Source organism: Coturnix japonica, chromosome 9 (assembly GCF_001577835.2).
Source record: "Coturnix japonica isolate 7356 chromosome 9, Coturnix japonica 2.1, whole genome shotgun sequence".
NCBI lineage: Eukaryota > Metazoa > Chordata > Aves > Galliformes > Phasianidae > Coturnix > Coturnix japonica.
In genome coordinates, this window is record NC_029524.1 from 8,830,986 (window position 1) to 8,854,324 (window position 23,339).

General features: G+C 36.9%; 2 protein-coding genes across 8 annotated transcripts in view; both read right to left on the bottom strand.

Moving 5' to 3' along the window:
* The window catches only part of XRN1 (5'-3' exoribonuclease 1), a 32,087-nt gene extending 12,823 nt beyond the window's left edge, over positions 1 to 19,264 (bottom strand). For 4 of the 6 annotated variants that reach the window (XM_015871464.2, XM_015871459.2, XM_015871460.2 and 1 more), the window contains exons 1-26: positions 18,974 to 19,264; positions 16,628 to 16,860; positions 15,458 to 15,555; positions 14,982 to 15,091; positions 14,786 to 14,896; positions 14,516 to 14,598; positions 12,510 to 12,597; positions 12,241 to 12,409; positions 11,292 to 11,359; positions 10,162 to 10,296; positions 9,389 to 9,455; positions 8,892 to 8,997; positions 8,409 to 8,498; positions 8,107 to 8,263; positions 7,643 to 7,762; positions 6,476 to 6,645; positions 5,549 to 5,669; positions 5,352 to 5,450; positions 3,741 to 3,844; positions 3,275 to 3,406; positions 2,852 to 3,014; positions 2,296 to 2,409; positions 1,731 to 1,829; positions 1,465 to 1,580; positions 586 to 732; positions 149 to 238 (exon numbers count right to left, since the gene is read on the bottom strand). In XM_015871464.2, the coding sequence (XP_015726950.2) occupies positions 149 to 238; positions 586 to 732; positions 1,465 to 1,580; positions 1,731 to 1,829; positions 2,296 to 2,409; positions 2,852 to 3,014; positions 3,275 to 3,406; positions 3,741 to 3,844; positions 5,352 to 5,450; positions 5,549 to 5,669; positions 6,476 to 6,645; positions 7,643 to 7,762; positions 8,107 to 8,263; positions 8,409 to 8,498; positions 8,892 to 8,997; positions 9,389 to 9,455; positions 10,162 to 10,296; positions 11,292 to 11,359; positions 12,241 to 12,409; positions 12,510 to 12,597; positions 14,516 to 14,598; positions 14,786 to 14,896; positions 14,982 to 15,091; positions 15,458 to 15,555; positions 16,628 to 16,860; positions 18,974 to 19,264 (3,281 nt within the window). The remainder of the gene's footprint in view (positions 1 to 148; positions 239 to 585; positions 733 to 1,464; positions 1,581 to 1,730; positions 1,830 to 2,295; positions 2,410 to 2,851; positions 3,015 to 3,274; positions 3,407 to 3,740; positions 3,845 to 5,351; positions 5,451 to 5,548; positions 5,670 to 6,475; positions 6,646 to 7,642; positions 7,763 to 8,106; positions 8,264 to 8,408; positions 8,499 to 8,891; positions 8,998 to 9,388; positions 9,456 to 10,161; positions 10,297 to 11,291; positions 11,360 to 12,240; positions 12,410 to 12,509; positions 12,598 to 14,515; positions 14,599 to 14,785; positions 14,897 to 14,981; positions 15,092 to 15,457; positions 15,556 to 16,627; positions 16,861 to 18,973) is intronic. The other 2 variants (XM_015871463.2, XM_015871458.2) reach the window with 1 other exon arrangement.
* Positions 19,265 to 19,322: 58 nt separating this feature from the next.
* ATR (ATR serine/threonine kinase) overlaps positions 19,323 to 23,339 on the bottom strand; it is a 35,705-nt gene continuing 31,688 nt past the window's right edge. The window contains exons 42-47 of one of the 2 annotated variants that reach the window (XM_015871457.2): positions 22,919 to 23,069; positions 22,007 to 22,163; positions 21,716 to 21,869; positions 21,041 to 21,192; positions 20,558 to 20,663; positions 19,323 to 19,888 (exon numbers count right to left, since the gene is read on the bottom strand). In XM_015871457.2, the coding sequence (XP_015726943.1) occupies positions 19,715 to 19,888; positions 20,558 to 20,663; positions 21,041 to 21,192; positions 21,716 to 21,869; positions 22,007 to 22,163; positions 22,919 to 23,069 (894 nt within the window). In that variant the 3' untranslated portion in view covers positions 19,323 to 19,714. Of the gene's footprint in view, positions 19,889 to 20,557; positions 20,664 to 21,040; positions 21,193 to 21,715; positions 21,870 to 22,006; positions 22,164 to 22,918; positions 23,070 to 23,339 lie in introns of those variants that run through there. The other variant, XR_004308463.1, reaches the window with a different exon arrangement.

Here is a 23,339-nt window from a genome sequence, read left to right on the forward strand (position 1 = left end):
ATGCACAAAACACTAATCATATTTTCAGACCAATCCCTGACAATCATGCTGCTTGAGGAACAGGACTGTTTCAGTTACTTAGCCGCCTCCATGAGTATCAGTACTGTCAGCCTTAATGCTTACTCTAGAAAAAGAGAAGATGGCTTACCCATTCTCATCCTCACCAGGCCAAATGTCATCTTCATAGAATATATCTTCCTGGCTATTCTTGGCTATATAACTGAACAGTTCAGGGACCCTAAACATTGAATAAAACAAGGAGAGTTAGTTTCATATCAGCACAGTCAAACCAAAAAACTCAGCCAAAATAAACTTGGATGGGAATTGAAACTTCCAGATTCCAGACAAATTATTTTTTGACTTTCTGTTAACTTGCCAAATACAAGCTGCTGACAAAATTTCTCTTTCCTCAAATATGTTTCTTCTCAGAAGGAGAGACTACTAGAAGGAGAATATGGGAAGTAGAGAATTTCATCAAGCAACCACAAAAAGCTAACTCTTCAGTTCTTAGAAGACCTAAGCCCAGAGGACACATATCTGTTGTTAAGTTGGATAGTTTAAATCAAGTTCACATCAAGCATCTACCTTTCTAAATATTCCGCAAGTAGTTGTTCAACTGCAGAAGAATACATCCATTCATTTCCAGTTTTCTTAGTATAGCCAGGAACTTCTTCATTTTTCTTATTGAACTTAAGGTTTAGTCCCACGTTTGCTTTGTGATCTCCATGAGGACTAGAAAAAGCAGAACAGCAATGTTCGTTGCATTATTTACTTGTCAGCACTGCAACAACTGTAAATACTACAGACTACCGGACTGTGCTGAGGGAGCTGTCTACATGCATGCCCAAACCTTAAGGTAAAGGAGTCACTTGCCCAATAGATTGATAAAAATAAAAATAAATTAACAAGATGTTAACATTATAAGGTCTCCGGGGAGACCTTACAGCAGCCTTCAAACACCACAGAGTGCCCACAGAAGTTGAAGAGAGACTCTTGGAGTGCAGTGACAGGCAAGAAGTGATGGCTTTAAGACAAAAACATTAGGTTTAAATTAGGCTTCAGAAGGAAATTCTTCACTATAAGGTTGGTGAGGCACTGGGAAAGGTCATTCAGAAAAGCTGCCCATGTTCCATTTCTGAAGGTGTTCAAGGCTAGATTGGTAGTTCTAGGCAGCCATATCTAACAGATGGCATCCCTGCCCACGACGTGGGCTCTGGAACTGGATGATCTTTTAGGTCCCTTCCCACCCAACCCATTTTATGATTCTGTTTTTGTGACAAGAGGAAAAAACATTACACATGAATTTAATTTATAGTAAATACACTTCAAACTTTTACATCACAAATCAGTTCTATACTTTCAGAAAAAAAACAGCATGAAAAACATAGAGAACTGTAGAACAGTGTGAGGATTTACAAGCTACCTTCAGAAAAAATATGTAAACAGGTTTGTGTATGAACTTACTTCTTCTTTGATCCTCTTCCAATAAAGATACTCCCTGTAAATCTGGAGACTAGATATCCACTTACTCCAAGACGGCTGGCCAAAATGTACGCAGGATTGTACTTCACAGAATATTTCTTTAAAGCAAACAAAAAAATATTTAAGGAAAAGGATTTTCACATAAAGGGCAAATGAATAATAAGGACACATCTTAAAAAAAAAATGTTAACAATTGTAAAATTTACTTTACATAGTGTTTAAGATTTTACTACAAGACAAGGACTTACATGCTGATTCTGTATTAGACGATCAAGCTGAGGTTCACATGGAATACTGAAAACTACACGAACTCTACCTTCTGGAATCACATCACGTGAATCTTGAACCTTGCAGAGAAACGCAGCATAATAAAAGTGTTACTTAAAAGCAGCAGCTCTGGGACTGTCTCCTGAAAATCTACTTTATTTATCGTTTTGCTGAAGCATGTAAAGAGATGCCTTAGGATTCATCACCTGTCCCTGACCTTCTCAGCACTTTGTCCCAGAGGTAATCAAACAGTGTTAAACTGAAAGAATCCAGGACTGAAAACAGTAATTAACAGGACCCGCATGTATTGAAAGTTACTCCTTGTAAACAACAATAATCTCCTATTCAAGCTACACTACTTTACACCCATTATGTCAGGGACAGGGAACAGGAGAACCACCCTCTGTTTTGACTAACTATTGGGGAATATTCCATTTAAAATTTCAGCTAGCAAAATAAAATGATGTAAGATGTTGTGTGGAAGTACTGGTTAAGCTTTCAAGTAAGGAAATCTAAGGGAAAAAATAAAACAAACACAGAACTAACTTCTCCCATGCAGCCATAGTATGGAGATCCTAGCATAAAGGCTGTACTGCCAAGTGGAAATAAATCATCCAAAGTTTTGATGTTCGAAAAGCGAGAGTCAAAGGCTTTGATATCCTACATGAAAAAGACAAAATAGACAATATTAAATTCAGTCCAGTAGAATCCTTATGAAGTTCATACAAACAGACATTTATTCTAAACCTCTTTTTTTAAAATATGAAGTAATTCAAAGGCCAAGGAGTTAGTGCTGTACTACAAATGCTGGTTACACAATCAACTGTGCTACCTCGTAACAGTGTGTTACTACAGTATTTCCTGCAAAATATCAGTAACTATAAAAGTCCTTTTTTCAGACAGATCTCTGCTTTGCAATTAGGCCCCAAATTTTTTAACAAAATACTTTCCTAAGTACACTATTATTTGTTACATACCAAACTACATTAATTGAAGACGTTTATTTTTGTTCATTCTTTTGCATAAAAAGCGTTCACGTTCCTCCCCCACCTCAATGGAGTAAAGAACTATGTGCAAGAAGATACAGAAGTTGTATATTTACCTTGACAACAGTTTGGTAAACAAAAGGAAGAACTTGCTTTGACCACTGCTTCTCCAAATAAACTTGACCATTTTGGTTTAGTTGATATTTATTACCAGTGAGTAATTGAGCATACACAACTACTGATGTCTCATGAATAATTATTCCTTTTCTTCTCTGATAACTGAACACAAAATAGAACATTAAGTTTGATTAAAACAAACAGAACTTCACCAAGACAGTGCAATTAATTTCTTAAAATAAAGGTTACTCTTCACAAAGGGATTTTAATGGCTTGTTTCCCATTTTATAAAAATGGACTCTTTAACATGCATGATTATGAACACAGGAGCTCTGCTCTGCTACTTAAGTACATTATAAAGCAACAAAACATAGCTAAGCTACAAAATGTAAAGTTACGCTTTGCTTTTCAAAGTTACTTACTGCTCTGAAACACCTTGAACTTCTTTCACCCACAAGCTTTGTTCCTTATCTCCAACAAACGTCACTTTAGTTGGGGGCACTGCATTTCCCATGTAGAGTTTCTGTGTTCCATGTGGTTCTTCCAAAGAAAACCTTGAAAATTATGGCAGACACGAATGTAACGAAAAAAGACAATTCTAGGCATAACCGACCATGAGCAAAACTTAAATAATTAGGATTTTTCTAAGGACATGGAAAACTTGCAGTTTTACTGGCTCCTTTTACAACAGGCTACACACTAAACACTGGTAACCAAATCTCAGAATGATACAAGAAAAATTCCTCCACCAAACAGGATTTGAAAAATCTGGAGTGATTTGCTGTTAACAAGTATTACAACAAAATCAAAACTTGTACAGCCCTGTAATCTTGTTTGGAATGAAAAAAAATGAAGGCGCCAATTAATTATTTATGAAATATATCTTACTTAGTTTCTCCATCTGACACAGCAACAACTCTGGCTTCCTCAAGGTGTGGCCAGTTAACAAAAACCACCTTCCCAAGTACCAAACTGGCAACATTTTCCACTGTCTGAAAAAAAAAAAAAGAAAAAAAAAGAGAGGTTACTAATTTTAATTATTTTTTTTTTTTAACATATTCACATGGTTTCTTAAAAACACTTTCAAATTGCTTTTACATAAAAATGGTTCTAGTTAGGGAACAGTTATCTTGCAGAACAGAAGACTAATTTTACTTGACTGTATTGTGATAGATACTAAACATAATCTGATTAGAACTGATGAAGAGCATCATACTTTATATTTTAGGAAGAGTATTGAATTTCAAATGTGTGTTTGTATCTATTGTATGTCAGTCATAGGAACAGGGCTGATGTCCATTTCTGGTATATATTTCCTATGGTGTTATTTTTTTCTGTTGTTTTGTTGTTAAATCACTTAGAAATTGATAACATGAGCTTAATAAAATATTTTATATGACGTATTGAACATCTATATCTCTCAGAAGCACTTTTTTGTCCAGGACTTTCATAACATCTGTGATCTCATTTTAATCACACTCTCCTTACCCATTAGTTTCCGCCACTCTATTATTGTTGCATGTTTAACTCTTTGCAGTCTATCTTAAATGCTAACTCCCGCTTATCTACCATGAAATCCTACTTCGCTCTTTAACCTTCCCTGATCTCCAGTATCTATTTGTATCTATTTAATTAATGAAAATCTTTCCATCTTTTTTCTTCCATTTCTTTTCCTGGATTTGATTTTGCTACTTGATATGTTTTATTATGAATTAACCTTGTCTTGTGAAGCATTTTCTAAAGCTATTTTTGCTTCTTCATGTCTCTGCACCGACTCTAATTCCTCCATAAAATAGCTTCATTTACACAGAATGCCTAAGCCTGCTCTGTTAACAAAGAGTTGGATAAAAAGACATGCAAACATTTGATGGTGACCACAGAAATAAACCCAGAAATTTTATTAAGACATCCCACATAAAATATTCTCAAGATAGGACAAAAATAAAACCTTTCAGCAATTCCCAAAATTCGAGGCTGTTCTCCACATAAATTTAGCATTTTGATGCTAACAAACTTTTGTTTTTTGTTATTGACTCAAATAGCCAATTAAAGCTTTTTGTTGGGACTAATATAGTACATGCTTTCAGTGGTCTGAGTTATTTTGAAAACATGTACTGATAGTATTACAAACTAACAGACTAAACTTTGGGCTGGCAGATATTAACTCCAGAGTTCTTACTTCAGCAACTAGTTCTATGGCCTTGAGCATTTATCTGTATTTCATGTTCCCTTCAATTACACATACAGCTCATTTTGAGATCAAAGCCCTACTAATTAAATGATTAAAAAAAAACAACAAAACAAAGCACCTTCAATTAATGCATGCTGATTTTTTGCAGTTTTTAGATTATTTTTTCCCCCAATTTTTTTGGTAACCAAAATTTTAAAAACAGACAATTCAACAAGTTCTTTCCCTCTAGGACAAGTTCTTGGGTTCATTAGGTGTTGTGTTTGTTCTTTTGGGGTTTTTTCTGGTTTCTTTTAATGGAGAATACTTACTTGCTCTTTTGAGTTCTCATCAGTTAGGATTTCTAACATCATGTTTTCTCCATGGCTGCTTTGCTGAAATACTTGTACGCCACTTTTTTTAAGATAGAACTGGGCAAGAACAAAAAAGTAAATAAAACTTAATTGAAATCTGACATAGTAATCTACTAAAAAAGAACAGAAAATGTCAAAAGGATAAAATAATTTACCTTATGCTTAATGTGCTTCAAGGTAGGAAATCCACAAAAATATAATGCACTCTTGTTAATTTTAGTTATTTTGTTGTGGGTGATTTCTACATGCCAAGCATCCAAAGGTATTGTTTTGTACCTAAAAAACAAGTTGCACAATGTTTGCTTATACAAGTTGATATTTGACTATATAACCTCATTACCCACTCTTTCAAGACCTCAAGGAGCATTACTTACAAAAGCTTTGAGTTTCCCATAAGATGCCAAGTAATTTAAGCTACTTGAAATCTAGACAAATGACCATGAAACACACCATTTCTGCAAACACACAACTTGAAAACAAAGGAAGAACATAACTTCTAGCCATAACTACAATCTCACTATTTTAATTCACTACCATTGTCAAATTCCAAACTAACAATAGTTATACCAGGTCCAATTCATCTCCACAACTATTCAATTTCCACCAAGCGTCAACTCGCAGCAGGCATTCCTGCATTACTTTACCTGAAGTTTAATTACTATTAAGCTTATATTTCCACTTAATCTTGAAAGCTCAGTGTGTGTTAAATGAAGTGAACTGTTTTGCAGTGATTGGAAAAAATGGAAAAAACGCCTGTATTCAATGCTCTCCACTGGACTGAAATATTAGCGTTGATAAATCATCACATCTATCAAATATTTGTACCAGTTTTTTTATCTTCCATATCATAAAAAATTTAATATTCTCCAGAATATTCTCTTCTTTCTGACTGTATTGGTCCATCTCTGTTGCCAAGCAACACTGGAAGAAATTACCATCCAGTCCACAACAAGTAATATCTAATGCACCAATTAACATATTTCAGTCTATGCATCTCCACAAACAACTTCTGTCTACAATGCAAACTTCTAACTACTTTCTAACTATTTTCAGACTACTCCAACAAGGTACATCTTCATTACCTGGTATGGCATCTTTCTATTGAGGGAAATTTCTCTGGCCATGGTGACATGTACTGGAACTCTGCATCTTTGTCATACCAATACATTAAGCAAGCACTATGGACATTTCTCCGTTTCTCCTCTTCTTTTAGGCACTTATTACATGATTCCATGGCTTCCAGCAGTCGTTTCTAAATTTAGGAAAAATTAGCATAAGTTAAACCAGCCACAGAGATTAGCACAGATGTGTATGCTACAGAAGCTGATATCTGCATTTTTCTAGTTACTGCGTTCGTTGTCTAAGTGCAGCCTTTCCTTCATCATGCTCCAACTCCAGAACGAAAATAGGACAACTGCAGTGGAACACTAGAGAATAAGTGTTTCCTTTTCTGCTTATACATTTAGCATGAATACTACAAAGACTGTTAATGCTATCAACCAATTCTGCAGAGTACTATTGGAAAAGGTTCAAATCCTTCAAGTTACAAGTTGGTTCTGTCAACTTCTTACTGTACACTATGAAAATGCAAGGTACACGCTGAACTACAAAAATTGAAAGGCATGTCTTACCACTTGGAATAGACAGCTCATCTGCACTTTTATTTTCACCTACTTGCTTTGATGTACTCAAAATTAGTCTCACAGAATACATGATAATAGTTCATGGATAAGAATAACATACATAATATTGTTACCCTGCATGCAGATGGAAAGTATTACTTTATTGCTGTCCTTTTAACATTCTACTACTCAATCTTTACTTAAAGTCTATTATGAACTGCTCATTGCTGGTGCTCAGGTGAAGATATTTTTTGAAAACAAACTGGTTTTTTTTGGTTTTTTTTGGGTTTTTTTTTGCCTCTGTGTGTGTCTTCCTTTTATTTTACTGAGACACACTAAACTTTTGTACATATTTGGCTACAGAAATAATTCCCAAAAAGCTCTGAAACTCAGTGTCTGAATACTTCATCAAAAACAAGACCAAGCTACAGAAAAGCCCATACAATTCTTACATAGGACATTCACCATTTGTAACTTCATCTAACTTTCACCACCAGGAAGCAACTGTTTATCCAAGGTCTTAGCAGACACTAAACTTCCATTTAATTGTACTTCTTCTAAACTTCTCATAGTTAATCTACAGATTGAGTCATTACAAAGCTCTCAGCAGACACTGAAATAATTTACCTCATCAATAAATGGGATTAATACCACAGCTTCCCATTCTTGCTGCTTTCCATTCAGGTCAGTTTTAAAGTCCAGTGGATAATATTCTATAATAGGAGAATCCTGACTAACCATCAAATGCTAGGAAAACACAAAAGAAGAATAAAAAAAATAAAAATGCAAGAAACAATTCAACACTAATTCTAGGATGAAACAGAGGAAATGTGGCATGAAAACAACTCCAGGCTGAACCATACTTAACTTTTACTATTTAAATGTCCCACTTAAACTGCCCAGCAAGTTAAAATTTTATTGACTAGTTTTCAAGTGTGCTATGAATATCAGTAAGTATTTATTTTATATTTTGAGGTAGTCTATAACTAACTAGTTAGTTAACAGTAAAAATGTCAAGAAAATGTACATGAAAATAAAGCAGATAAAAATCAGCAAACAACAGATAAATGCAACTTAGTTCTAAGTGATACCTGGTAACATCTAGGTAACAGATCTTTGCTAGCTGCTGGTAGTACAGCAAGAAGCTGCTCAAATGGCATGAAAGGTTTTCCCAGCTCAAACTGGATTTTGAGTTCACTGATGTTGCGAATATCTGACAGATAAGGTGCATAATGATAAGGATAATACCTACAGGAAAAAATAACACCCACATTACTCAAGTTAATCACATTCATAGATGAGAAATACACAGAACCCTATTAAATAGCTCCAGCATATAAGGTGAAGTGTTGTCCCACCCTTAAATGGTTTCTCATTTGACAATTTTTCTTACCAACTCCAAGACTGAACTCCATGGTAATAATAATGCAAAATCCACTGTATTGCCTGGACGTAACATTCAGCTTGGTCAGCCAAGAAATCACTTGAAAGAAAAAGACAGATTTTTTTAATTTTTATCTTTACTAGCATAGAAAAACTTTACTAGCATAGCCCCTTCTGCATAAGAAAGAAGACAGAATTTGAGTAATCAACTAAGCACAGTTTTTAAAATTCATTTAATACCAATGGATTTTTTTTAAAACTCTAATATTCAAATACTCATTAACAAATATGTGATTTATAAATTCCACCATCACCACTACTAGATGCTGCCAGGTATTTCCTGCTTTCAGTACAAATTAGCATTCTGTCTTGTATTACATAGAAGCAAAAAAAAAAAACCCACCAAAATACAACTCGTCTTTAGCATAAAAAACAATCAATCAAACAAAAAAAAGCAACACCAAATACACAGAAAGAAAAAGCATACACTTACTCAGAAACTACTTCTATGCCCATTTTAGTCATGTAGTAAGTTCTCTTGTATTGCCTAAACTCTGTTTCAAACAGATCATCATCTTCTGGTTCATCTTCCAAAACAGCTGAAAAAGAAGCCAAGAGGAAAATAGGATTAACACTCCATAACCTTTCCTTTAGAATAATGTTAAGAAATTCAGTTTTGATTTGATGACATAATTTTATTCTTCAATTCACAGTTACATGTTCTTGTTCCTTCCTTACACAGAAAGTAAGGCAATAACAAAGTAAAAGTTCCAGGAGTTTTTTTTTCCTTTAAAAGATAGGCATCCGATTTTGTAGCTCAATTATAAGAACTAATAACATACGGCACTTCCATTTCTCAATAGCTGAGTATGTAAGCCCGTCATTTAGACTCAGGTCATTTCTGATATGAAATTCTTTCAAGTCTTCCAAATCTCTACACAAATAAACAAGCTTCTGTTGTTGCAAAATGAACAAACTGCTTGCACTTACTTTTAGAGGTGACAACTTCATCTTCATTTTTTTCTAAAGCAGCCAAACAGAGAGAATTTTCCTGAGCCTAGTAAATTAATATTTGACATGCTGTAAAAATACAGGTTAATATGCACGTTCCTCATTCATAACCATAAAATTTGCAACTCAAAATGCTAAAATCATTATGCATTAATACCTATGTAGTATGTACAGAAACACTACACTTTCTTCCTGAGTAATTGCCTACAGAATGCGGTTTTATCCACTAGTGTTAAACAAAGGAGTAGTCTCACATAAAATCTGAACTACCTTTAAGAAAAAGTTCTTACAGTACACACTCTTTAATGTGTACAACACTCTGAAGAGCATTCAATAAGAAGACTCATTAAGTTGGCTCTCTTCCCCAGGACTTGAGATACGCGTGCTCCTGACTACCTACCAGTGCCATTCAAAGGATCAAAGTGACTAGCTTTGCTGTGGACAGTAAGAAAAAAAAACAAAAAAAAACAGAAATAGAGCATTTCTTATTAAAGAAATAGTCTTACAAATCTCAAACAGCACTGAAAAAAGAGTAACGATACACTGTGACAGACAAAACTTGAAGGAATTCCCTCTGCTTCTGCTGTGCTCATCTGAAGGCCTATATTAAAGGACAGCTAAAAAGGCTCAAAAGAGAGATTTATACTATTTAATGTACCTAAGATCTGAATTACTATTGCTGGCAAACTATTCATTTGCAATAAAAAACCCCCACTTTCTTATTTCCAAAAAAGTGCATATAAAACACAAACCTTGCGTTTCTTCTGTTTATTGTTTCTGGCTTCTTCTGCTGCGATACCAGCTGCCTCATTGAGGTATTTATTGCCTACTTTACTTTCAAACCATTTTAGGTCTACAAAGACTTCACTGAAGTGTTCACGATCAAACTGTGCAGAAAGAGTAAAGTTTAGAAATCCTGAAATGAATTTGATGAAAGGATGAATAATGCAGACTGCTAAATAAACAACGTTCTTCTGGCAGGTAAATTAAATTATACATAAACATTTTGCTTTAGATCTATAACCAAGCTAACAGATTAACATTAAAAATCTTTTTTCTTGGCAACACGTAGCAAGACCCAAGTCATATATCCTTTTATAGCAATATGTTACCAAAAGAGTTAAATAACTTTCAAAGTTGTTACTCAAATCCACAAGTACTAGAGGCATATGGGGGCTAAATAATGCAGTCTTGTATGCACCCAACCCTTTAATAGTTTTGCCTGAAAATCTGAAGACAGGACTGAAGCAAAGAACAACAGATGAAGTGCATCCTTCAAAGTTCTTGGACAAGCTGAGATACTTCCCTTTCTAAAGGCCCTCCACCTTTTCTTGTCACTAAGATGGACTAATGCAGAGGCATTTAATAGGACTGCCTCTCGAATACCATTTAGCTCATGAAGAACACTGATGCCAACCTCAGAGATAGTAATACTTCACTGCTCTTTATCAATGATATTCATTAAAAAAGTGCCAAAAATTTCATTCTCTAAGATATTCAGACTTAATTTACAAAAAAATTAAAGAGTTAGAAGCTCTGACTAGCAAAGGAGGAATGAAAATTACTGTCTGCAGCACACTTTGCTCAATGCTATCACTCATTTATCAATAATCGAGGATCATGATTCTACTGGTGAATCCCTGTTTGACTTGCAGGGCTAAAACATGCTGGCTAAAGCATCAAATTGCTCAAGCTTTCTCCCTTTCAAGGTATGGTAAGATCAGATAGCAACTGATTGGATCCCATATCAAACAGTTAATAGTACTGCCTGTAAAACAGTTACTCAGCAATTCATTAAAACTACATGGCGTATTTTATGACATCATATGAAGCTCATGTAATAGCGAATATAATTCCACAAAGCTTAATTACGAATACTTACATCTGACAATCTTGTGAGATATTTCTCAAAGCGCTTTAAATTCAGATGCCCATTTTCATTTATGTAACCTATTGGGAAATTAAAGCGTGTTTTGTAAATTAACAATTTGAAAACTGTATCTTAAATGACTCACAGATAATTAAACACAATCTTGCTGGCTGTCTAAAAGAACGGTAATAATGCTGAACATTCCAGCACTGCCAAAAATACGTATGCTACTCCAAGAGTAATACCTCCTACTTCTTTCTTCGGCAACTACAACAGATACAAAGAACACAATAACAATAGCTGATAGAGCAAATTCTCAACTAAAACACACTATTTCTCAACACAGTTATCATCATTAGCTGAGCATTTTTGTCAGCTATGCAAGTCTGCACGCTGCACTTGTTAAAATCTGCACCAACAGAGGTGACCTAATGTTGTCGCTGCTGAAACGCACCACTCACTGCCTCACTGTGCTCACATCCACTCTTGGGCCTTCATAAACATTCAGCAAGTGTCAATGAATGCCAGTGGGTGCAACTAATGTAACAGAACATTGGCAGGAAGATTCAGCCTCTACTGTCATCCCACCAATACTCACTTCTGATGCCAGGGGCCAACATAATGAAATAAGAGGCATTACTTTCAGAGCAGCTCTCAATATTAATGCAGGAGTGTTAATGTTCCCACTTTCCATGATGTTCCTACCAAAACTCTTTATTAAGTTTTAACAAATAAACAATACTGTCTACATGTAGGATCCTGCACTCTTTTAAGACCTTCTTTAAACAAATCCAATAACGTAATCACACTTTGTCTTACTGCATACGTTGTTATTATTATTAACTTACAAGATATATGGTTTAATCTTACCTTTTACTCTTAGCCTGCTTTACAGCTCTCCCTCTGTCCAGTCTTTAAATCCAACCAACCTCCCCCTCTCCCCACAAAATTAACCTCTTACCTCCCAGTTCTGGCAAGATAGCCATGTATGTTCTATAAAGTAGTGGCAGTGCATCGTGATTAATGTGTAAATGAGGTAGATGAGGAATAAAATCATTGCCAACAAGGAAACCCATTAAGATCCAATCATCTATTATCTTTTCAATATCGTAGTCAAAGGAAATCTTGTCCTAAAAAGATAGCAGTAATGTTCTCATTATTAAGTTTTCACATAAACACTTTATTCCTCTCCCCCTCCACCACCGCAGTAACGGCTCCATTAGAACTTACTTTTACCGGTGAAAATTCATAATCAATATATTCTCTCATCAGTGACAAATGCAGTAAGTGAAATGTGGTTTCCTCTGGTGCACATGCTCTGTAAATTATTCAAAACATTGTCAGTTATTTATAAGCACACTTTCAACATGAATATTTAATAAACCCAAGGTTGCCTAAAAACAAATAAAGTGAAGATTGCATCTATTTTAAGATAAATCTGTTTTGACTACAAAATTGTGCTGTAGAATCTTCTTAACAGCACACGTGATGGCACTACATGGAAAACAGTTAGATTACAGAAAGCTGGGCAGCCTTTTGGAGTTCTCATTGCACTGAGCATCTCACAAGCAAGTCAGTCTCCAAAGAAAGGGACAATCAATATATTTCTAAGGCATTGAATTATGGTACTATTCTGAGCATATATAGAATACAGATTCATGTCCAGACAGGCTGGGGTAAGTATAAAATTGCTTGAAATGCTATTTTAATGAAAGAATATACTCAGCTTGAGAATATGCTCCAAGTGCATTACCTATTAGCAGTCTTAACACATAGTACTACTATACACACACACACACACAAAAGACAAATCTACTTATCTATGACATAAATTAGACAGCTGCCTTCTTTTCTTCTTCTTCATGAAACCTAGTTTATATTTAAGCCGAAGTTAGGCCAAAATTAGTATATGAAGAGCACTATCACAACCTCCAAGCTACACTTGGCTGTACAGAACTTCAGACCCAATTCTGTTGCTTTTTAAAAGCAATTTTCAAACTTGTATGCAAGACTCCTGGCAGATCCAAGTCACTGCTCTAAGACTATTTCACCTCTCATAACTGTCTCTTTGTTGTGAAGCAAAGAATTTCTCTCAAGAAACTACTGCTGGATATCAATTTGTATCTATTTTTAATATTTCCTCAAAAATAAATAAATCAATAATCGTCTGCATCAACAGAAGGTAATCCCCATCTGTAATTTCCAGAAGTGAAGATCTGTAATGAACAATACAACCTAGAGAGTGCAGAAAGGCTAAGCATATAGGAAACACCCGATGATAAAAATGCTACCTGGGAAATCCTGCCTTTTCATTTAGTGTTCTACTTAACTAATCCATCAAAAGGTTGTCACACTTTACATTCTGTTATTAGTAGGCATTTCTCATTACTAAGAATTTAATAGTCTATTAAAACACTACAGTGCTACATGCCAACACCATCAGAGCGAGGCAGACTTGACCAGTATTAGTGAAGGGACTGTAAAAGACTATGAAGCAAATACTGCTGATGTTTATCACCCTAACCAGGTCAATAAAAGCACACAAGCACCATTTTTGCTAATGCATCAATCTATCTAAACAATTATGTGACTTAACGTGTGTTATTCAAAAGCCTTTCTGTTCCAAAGAATATTTCTGGCTTTCCAACCAACCCTTTCACCCATCAAATACGTTCCTAATGTCCACCACAAAAGGAACCTACCCACAGAAACAGTTACAAAAAATATATTTTCTATTACTTCAGAATAAACCCAGGCACACTTCTGGAACAAAACACCTGGTTCTAACTGATGACAGCACACAAGTTAATTCACATGGCAAAATCCAGATTAAAAAACAACCAAACAGCTACTTTAAACAAGTTGATTTCAGCAGTTATTCCAGGCACTTAACTCACAAAACCTAAGAGATAGAGAACCTTTCAGAAGTACTAGTAAGAAGAACAGCAGCAATATCATACAGCCCGAGCTGCTGAATTCACAATATGAAGCAAAACACAAAGCACACCAAAGGCTTAAGGATTTTCTCATCAGCTGCCCCAACAACATATGTTTGCCCATGGTAAGAAATCTGATCACAGCAATTGGATTTCTCTAAAATCATAGACATTCTAATGAAATTACTAAGACCTCATTCATTTAATATACAGTTATCAAGGAATTGTTCTAGTTACGTACCACCTTTTGGCTTTCATTTTGTCATATATATATTAAGAGTAAAGTTAAAAACAGTTCACCTTTGAGATTTTTTACCACCAAATCTGACTTCTTCTCTTAAGAGCGCAAAGTGTGCCTCATGAGTTGTTAATCCCAGCATTATCTATTACAAAGAGATATTAGAAAAGACTTACTTCATTTTCTAAAACTTTTACACAAGATTTTTCTTTTCATTACAAACGCAAAACTTTGCAGGAAGACAAAGTTACAGACTTGTTGAGTAGCATTTAGAACACTGCAAGCTTACAAGAAAGAGAAATCAGAAATCAAGCTGCTTTAATTGCACGTACCAAGTCAGCATCTAAGCCATAGAGACAGTGCCTTGTGTTTGGATCGTGATGAGGCTTTGCTTTTTCTGATCTGATGAATTCCATGATTTTATGCTCTCCCTCACCTGGTGTCTGTAAGAAAAAGAATATTTGTATTTTTCCATAAAATAACTTTTTTTTTCCTCCGCTCAATAGAACTTTAACAAAAAGCAGTAACCTCATGGCCTGATAAGTAGACTGTTACTCCCTGCCAGGATTTGTCTGTGGAAATTTTCATATTGACGAAATATTTCAGATGTTCGTGCAATCTGGCCATGAATTCAGTTCCTGAAAACAGAAACCCAAATTAAGCACAAAGCTTTGCAATAGTCACTGCAGACCACATTTACATATATGAGAACACATATATCAATGAGAAGAATAACAACAAAAAAACCTATTCTGCAACAGAACAAGGGTAGAATTTCTTTTCAGTAAATTTTATTTTTCTCATAACACCAAAACAAATTTTCTAAAATGAGACAATAGTCCAAAAATCTTAAAGTTACCCAAACTTGCCAAAATTAAAAACAAAAAAGCAACAAAAGAACAACCCTGCTGATAGGAAAACAGTTCCAAAAGATGGATTAAAAAAAATAAATCATCAATCATAAATATAACCACTTAATGTAAATAATCCACAAATTATCTTACCTGGTGTAATACAGTTGGAGTCAAACCTGGCTTCTGTAGGGAGAATTTCTCCCTTTTCTAATGCCTTTTTTATTTTGTCTTCTGCCTCTTTTGCTGATCTAAAACAAAATGGGGTTGGAAAGAAGGGATAGAGATGCAAATATCTTACTGTAATGTTTTTGTGACCAAACACATAGTTGAGAGAAATTTAACTCCTGTACAGAGCTCAAAATTGAGTCTGATAATAGAAAGACTTCTTAAAAATAGCATTTCCTCCAGCAATGATAATAATCTGCCATCATTCAGATGCAGTTTATATTTCAGCTATAAAGAAATAACTGAGTGGCTCATCATAAGAGAAACAAATTAACACTGAGACAGTGGAAACTCTTGGGATTTAAACGTTTGAATATGCTATCCCAGAGCAATGTGGAGCACCTATCTTATGTGTAGCTGAATAAAGCAGCAAGTCTGGAATACAACAAGGGTGCAGGTAGGAGGTGTGAGCAAACAACTTAGCACCACTAATGGAGAAACTAACAAAACCTACCCTGACTTGACAACAGCAATAAAAAAAGTTTTTCTACTGCTCCTTTGTTTTCATCTCATTTCACTTACCACCCCTGTACTGCCTTGACCACTGGGTGTCCTTCCTCACAGCAATCTCCAAACAACTTCTGAGTCTCTCAAATCATTGAAAACAAAGTGGCTAATGCTGTAAGCCCTACCTACAGCTGTATGTTTGCCAACAAGTATCGATGGAAACTAGTTTCCATAGTTTCCACTATGACTGTTACAGAAGATTCAACTAGTCACCAAAAAGGCCTATCTAGAGACACAGCACAAGGCAAAGAATCTTACATATTCCTAAGCCATAGGAAATATCCTCAAGAGCTGTAGTGCATTTATGTCACTGAGAATTTCTTATGTAACTAGTCCTTATCCTTCTCCAAGCAAGTACCACATGTGCAGAGAAACATCTGAGTAATGAGCAAACTTTACCTTATAGGAATCCTAACTTTAACTGTTAACATCTTAGTGGCAGCTACCTTCATTTACCTAAAAATTAAAGCCACTGTCAAAGGCATTGCCTGCTTACAATATATTTTATTTGTCATAACATATTTTTAAGTATGTATTTGCAAGAAATAATTATTATTCTAAAGACAGAGCAGGAGCAAATATTCTCACCTAAACCGTCTGCCACGTTGCTGATTCATTTTTGCTCTTGGGGCTACACCATCAACTGCCATGAAGAAAACCTTCCTTGGCTTAATAATGCGAAACAGTACTTCTAAGTAGTGAAAAATGTCAGCAAAAATCTTATCTTCGGATATTCTGAAGTGAACATCATCATCGTTTGGATGTGAACACTGGTGTATAATGCCATTCATGTCCAAGTATAAGTTGTCAAATTCTGGAATCTAAAAAAGCCACAGTTAGTACTCAATGGGAGACGGATGAAGCATTGCAATCACTATGCAAGGTATGGCTGAGTCTGGAAATGAATTGAGGTGGAAGATTTCCCTGTAATGTACTGTGCACCAATGCAGTATATATATATGAAAAATAAACTACCTAAGCAGCATAGTTACGATATGATTTTAAAAAACATATTTTACATGACAATTGCCTTTTATTATTATTATGAGCAGCTTTGTCTTTAATAGCATACAGAAGGAATGATGTCGCCTAGATAAGTGGTCTACAGTGGGCAAAAGAAGAGGAAACAAAAATAAACCCCAACCCAGATCAGAAAGTTTTCCTCCATCCCCCTCAGACAACACTGCCGAAGAAAACACTCAGAAAACAAGCAGTGGGGCACTGCACATAGAGGAGCAGCAGGGATCACTGTGCCAGCCTAACCAGTCTATCCAGGCTGCAAGGAGCCTGAGTAAGGTATGTGACTGACAGCAAGTCACACACAAACCATCTTTTACTCAAGAGGAGACACAACTCTTCTACTATGTTTACAAAGCAAAGTGAACACCACCTTACATTTCAGATTGCTTTTGAAGGGCCACACAAAGCACCAAGCAAACCGCTGTTAGAACTTAGCAATTTTCTTTCTGTTGTGATGGAATTTCCACAGCTATCACAGATTTTATTTTGTTCTTATTTTGTCAAAAGGGGAAGGACCAGTTCAGTCATTAACAAGCTCGTGAAGCTGATACAAAATCCAATCAGCAGAAATAAACATTTCAGCATTAAAAACTCAAGCATTAATTGCAATCCACTCCTGATTCTGTCCCCCAACTATCCAGAATTCTTCTGAACCCAATCAAAAGGCGTCAGACTGCACAGAAGAAACCTCTCCAAATCCTAGAACACGGACCAAAGGTCAACGCTTCAGGACAGAAATGCTTGCCAGATTAAGTGATAAAGCAGATGGTCTAAATACTTCAATAATGTTTCCCGGTGCTTCAGTACCAGACAGCACGGCACTGAGTACAAAATCAACTCAAGGGGCATCAGACTTGGATATTTCAGGGTTCCTGTTGAAATAACAAATTCTTTGTTGCGCAGACATGATGATAGCACAGTTTAGTCAATGCTCTGTTTATAATTCGTAATAAATGGGACATCAGATGCATGCTGGCAAAAAATGCCACCTGATGCATCTTGGCCACAGCAGGAAAAAGCTGAAAGTAAATTTTCCAAGCCCTGGAAAAGCTGAGTAAGCAGTTATCAGCCAGAGAGGCTGCCTTCTGCTGCCGTGAAAGAAAAGGAAGAATACGGATACATTTTACTGTTCTGGGTCATAAACAGCAGTACAGACACTTCCCCTCCTCCATAAGCGGCAGATACTCCGCACACAAGGAAGTAACAGCACAGACACTTCAGATGGACCGTGACTGTGACACGGCCGCCCCGAGCAGCGCTTTCTGTTTCTCTTCCGCGGGGCGACACGCAGCGCTCAGCCCGCCAGGACAGCAGCCGGGGAGCCCAGGGAGATGCTGCAGCTTCATGGGAGGGCCAAGGGACCGCTCGAGAGCCGAAGGTGCCTTAATACAACAGCTACTGGGTCACCTGAAACACTACGTGTCTAGAAGCAACGTTCACACACTACAACGTACCGCCTCCCCTCAGAACGTCTTTATTTAGCTATAAAACCACGTCGGTAACACCGGCGGAAACCAACAACAAGAAACGGACTGAGACCAGCTGTTACCGACGGCGGTTTCTCTCAGCAGGGTCTGCCCGCCCGACTCTCGGCGCTGCCGATAACGGAGTTACCGAGCGCGGCACGGAGCGAACCCGCAGCCGGCGAGGCCGGGAACAAAAGGCACAAGCGGGGTGTGGGTATCAATACAGCGGGACGACGGCGGGTACAGCAGCACTGCCTGCGGCCGGGGGCTCCGGGACCCCCAGTGCTGGGGCAGCGAGCACCCCGACCTTCAGGGGCTTTCGCGTGCCTCCCTCCCTCCTTCCCCCGCCGTCAGGCTGCAGACCAGCCGGCTCCGGCCCTCACCCCACAGGGCCCCTCCGCAGCGGGAAGGAGAGGCGGCGGGCCCCGAAGCCCCGCTTTGGTCTTACCTGATGCTCCTTCAGCACCTGGCTGAGGCAGGGGTACCGCTCCGAGATCCACCGGTAGAACTTAGGGACCCCCATGGCCGCCGCTCCCCGCCGCCCCGTCGGACCCAAACAACCCCAGCCCCGTTCCGCTCCGTTCCGCTCCGCCCTCCTTCCGGCGCACCGCGCTGACAGCAGCACGCGCCATAGAGCGGCGGGCAGAGCGGCGGGTACACACTGCAGCGCCCCCTGCCGAGCAGCGCCGCGTATCGCTAACGGTAACAGAGCAGCACAGCCCTTAGAACACACCAACATCGGGCCCTTCTTTTCAGGTACGAGGCAATGCAGAATAAAGTTTAAACAACCAATTCTCAACTGTGTCAGTATGAAATTTAATGTCAACTTTTTTATTCTACAGCCAAACTGAATGAGAAAACCTTTACAAAATTATACAGTGTTTTTGAAGTTACCATACATCCTTTCAACACCAAGAATTGACCCAGAGTAGGTTTGTACCTAAGAAACTTGCAAAGCCTTGTACATTCTATTTAACTTTTAATGTGCTGCCCTGTATATGTAAAGAACACGTAAACGCATTCATATTTCCAAGTGCATATTCTACATAGACCAGATTGGTCAGAAGCCAGTATCAGTGCTTACAAACAGAAAACACAAGTAACCAGTTAACACTCATTGATACCTTCTTAAGAATATCACAGCTTGCTTCACCAGTTGTGAATGGCACCTCTCTGAAGCAAACAAGTGTTACATATATGGAGCCCAGCCCATATACATCTGGCAGAGCAGATTGTCGTCACTTGCTTCTTGAATGAGGTAATGAACGTGCCCTTCAATAGATAAGGGTAATCCTTTTATTCTGTTTCTAGTCTTAATAACACCCTGTAGGCGTTGTTCTATATCAAGGACGTGGGTTTTGGCCTAGAAACAAAGAGAAAGGAAGAAAAAATGAATATTGCTACTGTTCATAGACATCTTAGAAAGTCTTCATTGTGATATCTGCAATCAGCACGTTAACTTAATACAAGACCCAAATGGCTGCACCAGTGAAAGGTTTATTTATCACTTAAAATGAATAGACTACCCGTTGAGTTACAGCTTTTTGCCTTAAATTTTACAGATGAAATTTAACAGAACAGACTGGAAAAGCTACACAAAAGTACTGGGAAATGTTAGGATGTTTTATTTCATAGAACTGCTTGTAAATAAATGCATGCACATGTGGAATGCTTTTCAGGTATTACCAGCACTTAATTCAGGAGCACATGCATGTCTTAGAATATGGAAAGGCAAGAGCCTTGCCCACCCTCTGTTTTCTGTTGATGTTATTGATGGTTTAGTAATACTAATGACAAAGTTATGAATTTTGCTTTGCTTGGTTCTTTAGTACATAAATTATATTCTCCACCAATAAAAAGAATATTTAACCTTAAAAAGGGATACAGACTAATTAGAAAAAATACAGTAATTTTTAAATGAAGGAAAATGAATAAAAGGAAAATTAAGCTTCCTATTAGAAAATACACAAATTGTACCAGCAATGGACAAGTAACATTTGAATGCTTTATGCTGTATTTGTTTTCAACCAACCTTTTCATTGACAACTTCTCCAGTTTCGTTCACCTGTGCTTTTGTATTCCCTTTAACAGGCTTACTCCACTCCACAAGAGGATCATGAAGAAAAGTCTTTAAGACACTAAATAAAAAAAATAATTAAAAAAAGGTTTGAAATCATTGGACAAGAGCAGTACTTATGCCAAATATTAGAACACTGATTACTTTGAGGCAAGTGCAGATATACACTGAAGCCAGGAAGAACCGCAAAGGCTAAATGGTAAATTAAAGAACTTCAGTAAAATGGATAATTTTTTTAATATATAATCATTATCTACTCGTAGCAACAAACCACTGAGTTTAAGTTTGTTCTGAGTATTTCTATTGGTTTATATTTAACTGCATGCCCCTGTAAGACTGAGCTTCATGATAGACATGCTGGAATTGGCATATTATTATTTCTGATATTTAGACTAGGGAGAGTTTCTTCAGAGCTTTAAGCAAAAACAGTTGCTGTACCTCATTAAAGGCTCCCTTTGATCACGCATAAGCCTGGTTGTGACTTCACAAGCTCTTCGGAAGAGACCTTCTGTTCCCATTGGACCCATTCCATTAACCATGTTATGTGTGAGACGAAAAGGAACTATTTCTGGGACTTCAAAAGTTTCTCCCTTTAAGTTGATACAAAATGGCATGTTATATGAATATGCATAATGTTCTGAACCAAGAGCTTGTGGCTTTTTGTTTTGTTTTTAGCGAAACATCAAAATTCCAAATCCTGCTCTGATCATAACTGTTCTTTTTACAGAGCCATATGATTATTTTTTGTGCTGAACATTAGGAACACAAAGAAACCCTTCCCAGCAACAAGATTCTGCATGTGATAATTAAATCTTTGGTTGGAAGGTGGTAGTGGAGAGAGTCACAAAATACAAACAGAAAACGTGGGGCTATTTCATTGAATATCCACCAGCTCATCTGATACTGGCACCATCAAAAAGTTGGCTTTCATAATTGCAGTATATACATTCTTTATGTGTCACATATTGTTGTGTATGAGTAAGAAACAAAATGTGAGACAGAAAACAACAAAAATATTAGAAGAAAAAGAAAAGAAGAAAACACAATCGTAGATGTTTACAAATTACATGGAAGTAAAGCATAAAGCGAGTTCAGCAAGATGGCATTTCTCACCTTATTGAAAAGGCAGTTGAAATCTACATGCACACATTCACCAGTCAAAGAATCAAACAGGATGTTTTCACCATGACGGTCTCCTAGACCAAGTATGTAACCCACCATTGACATGACTGCAACAGAACGGCAGTAGGCAGACCTGCTGTTATACCTGTGCAAATAAGAACCAGATATATTAGACAAAATAACCTCCTTGATTATGTCTTCATAATGATTCAACAGCATCATTACGTTTTAGTGAAATAGACAAGTAGATGTTCTTGATCTAGCCCAATCCCAGCCACTCACCATGAAGTAGGATCAGGAAATGTTCTAAGAAACCATTCATGAAAAACAGGAGGATGACGAGGCAGAAGGACTTCTTTGAACATCTTCAGCTTTTCAGGCAAAGGTGCTGACTTGGGAAGCATATGCTGACGTAGTTCCTTTCCAGTCATATAGATACCTGTAACAGACCTCCTCAATGAAGCAAAAGAAATCCCCCCAAATAAAGCCTCATGCATGCAACTACAATATGATATTTTAGATAAGATAAACATCTGAATAAAATGAATCAATGAAAAACAATCTCCAGAACGTGCTGCTGGTGGGGTAATAGAAAGCAAATGAAAATTGATAATGCTAACTGAAACAGCAGACTAGGTACAACATACCATGTAAATGTACTAGAAAGGAGAAACAACTAATCAAATTTGAAGCAGAACTCCACAGTCTCTTCTATTATTCAGTGCTGCATCTATTCTCTTACACAATTATGCCAATTGCTTTAGCAGATGTGCCAACAGTATGGGAATATATTAAGATGATTATGTTAACAGATAATTGATGAAGAAATTGTTCATGGCAGGTGCCAATTATCTTCAACTTAAGAGTAAAAATATAATACATACACAAATAATAATATAATGCAGATAGCTAGAGATACAGTGACTGAATCTAGTCTGATTCCTTGCTGTTTATCTCATTTACTAATAAAGGCACAAGCACTTAAACAAAACACCACACGTAAGAATCACAGAATGGTTTAGGTTTGAGGAGAACTCCGAAGGTCATCTTGTCCAACTGCCACACTCGAGCAGGGCCACTTAGAGCAGGTAGCCAAGGACCACATCCAAACTTAAACATCCTTCTTTTTCCCTCTCCTCTGCTCTCCTCTCTCCCCCCCTCAGTCGAATATTACATAATTATTATGTTTTTTACCCTTCTCCTTATAAAGTTTTATCAGGATATTTCTTAAACCAGCAGTATTGTTCACCCATTCAATTATGCCACACTCATCATTTAATGGAATAACTGCATAGGTTCGTATATGGAGTTCTCGCCGACGTGACTCTGCATCTTTTCTTAAGCACTGTTGGCAAAAAAAAAAAAAATAGGAGAAAAAATGAGAATAATAAATAACAGGATGGAAATATATTAACAATTAACCATCCTGTTCAAATTTGTTTTCCAGTCACAATCCATAATATAAAATTCTAAGCTTTACTATCTGCAGTAGAGCCAATTTTAGTAGAGTTGTTTTCAGAAGTCTGTAACAAATTACGCGTTATCAGTTACTCCTGAAGATATATCTTGCAACAGTTTACTTCTACCTCCTGGAAGTTTTATCTCAAGATTTGGA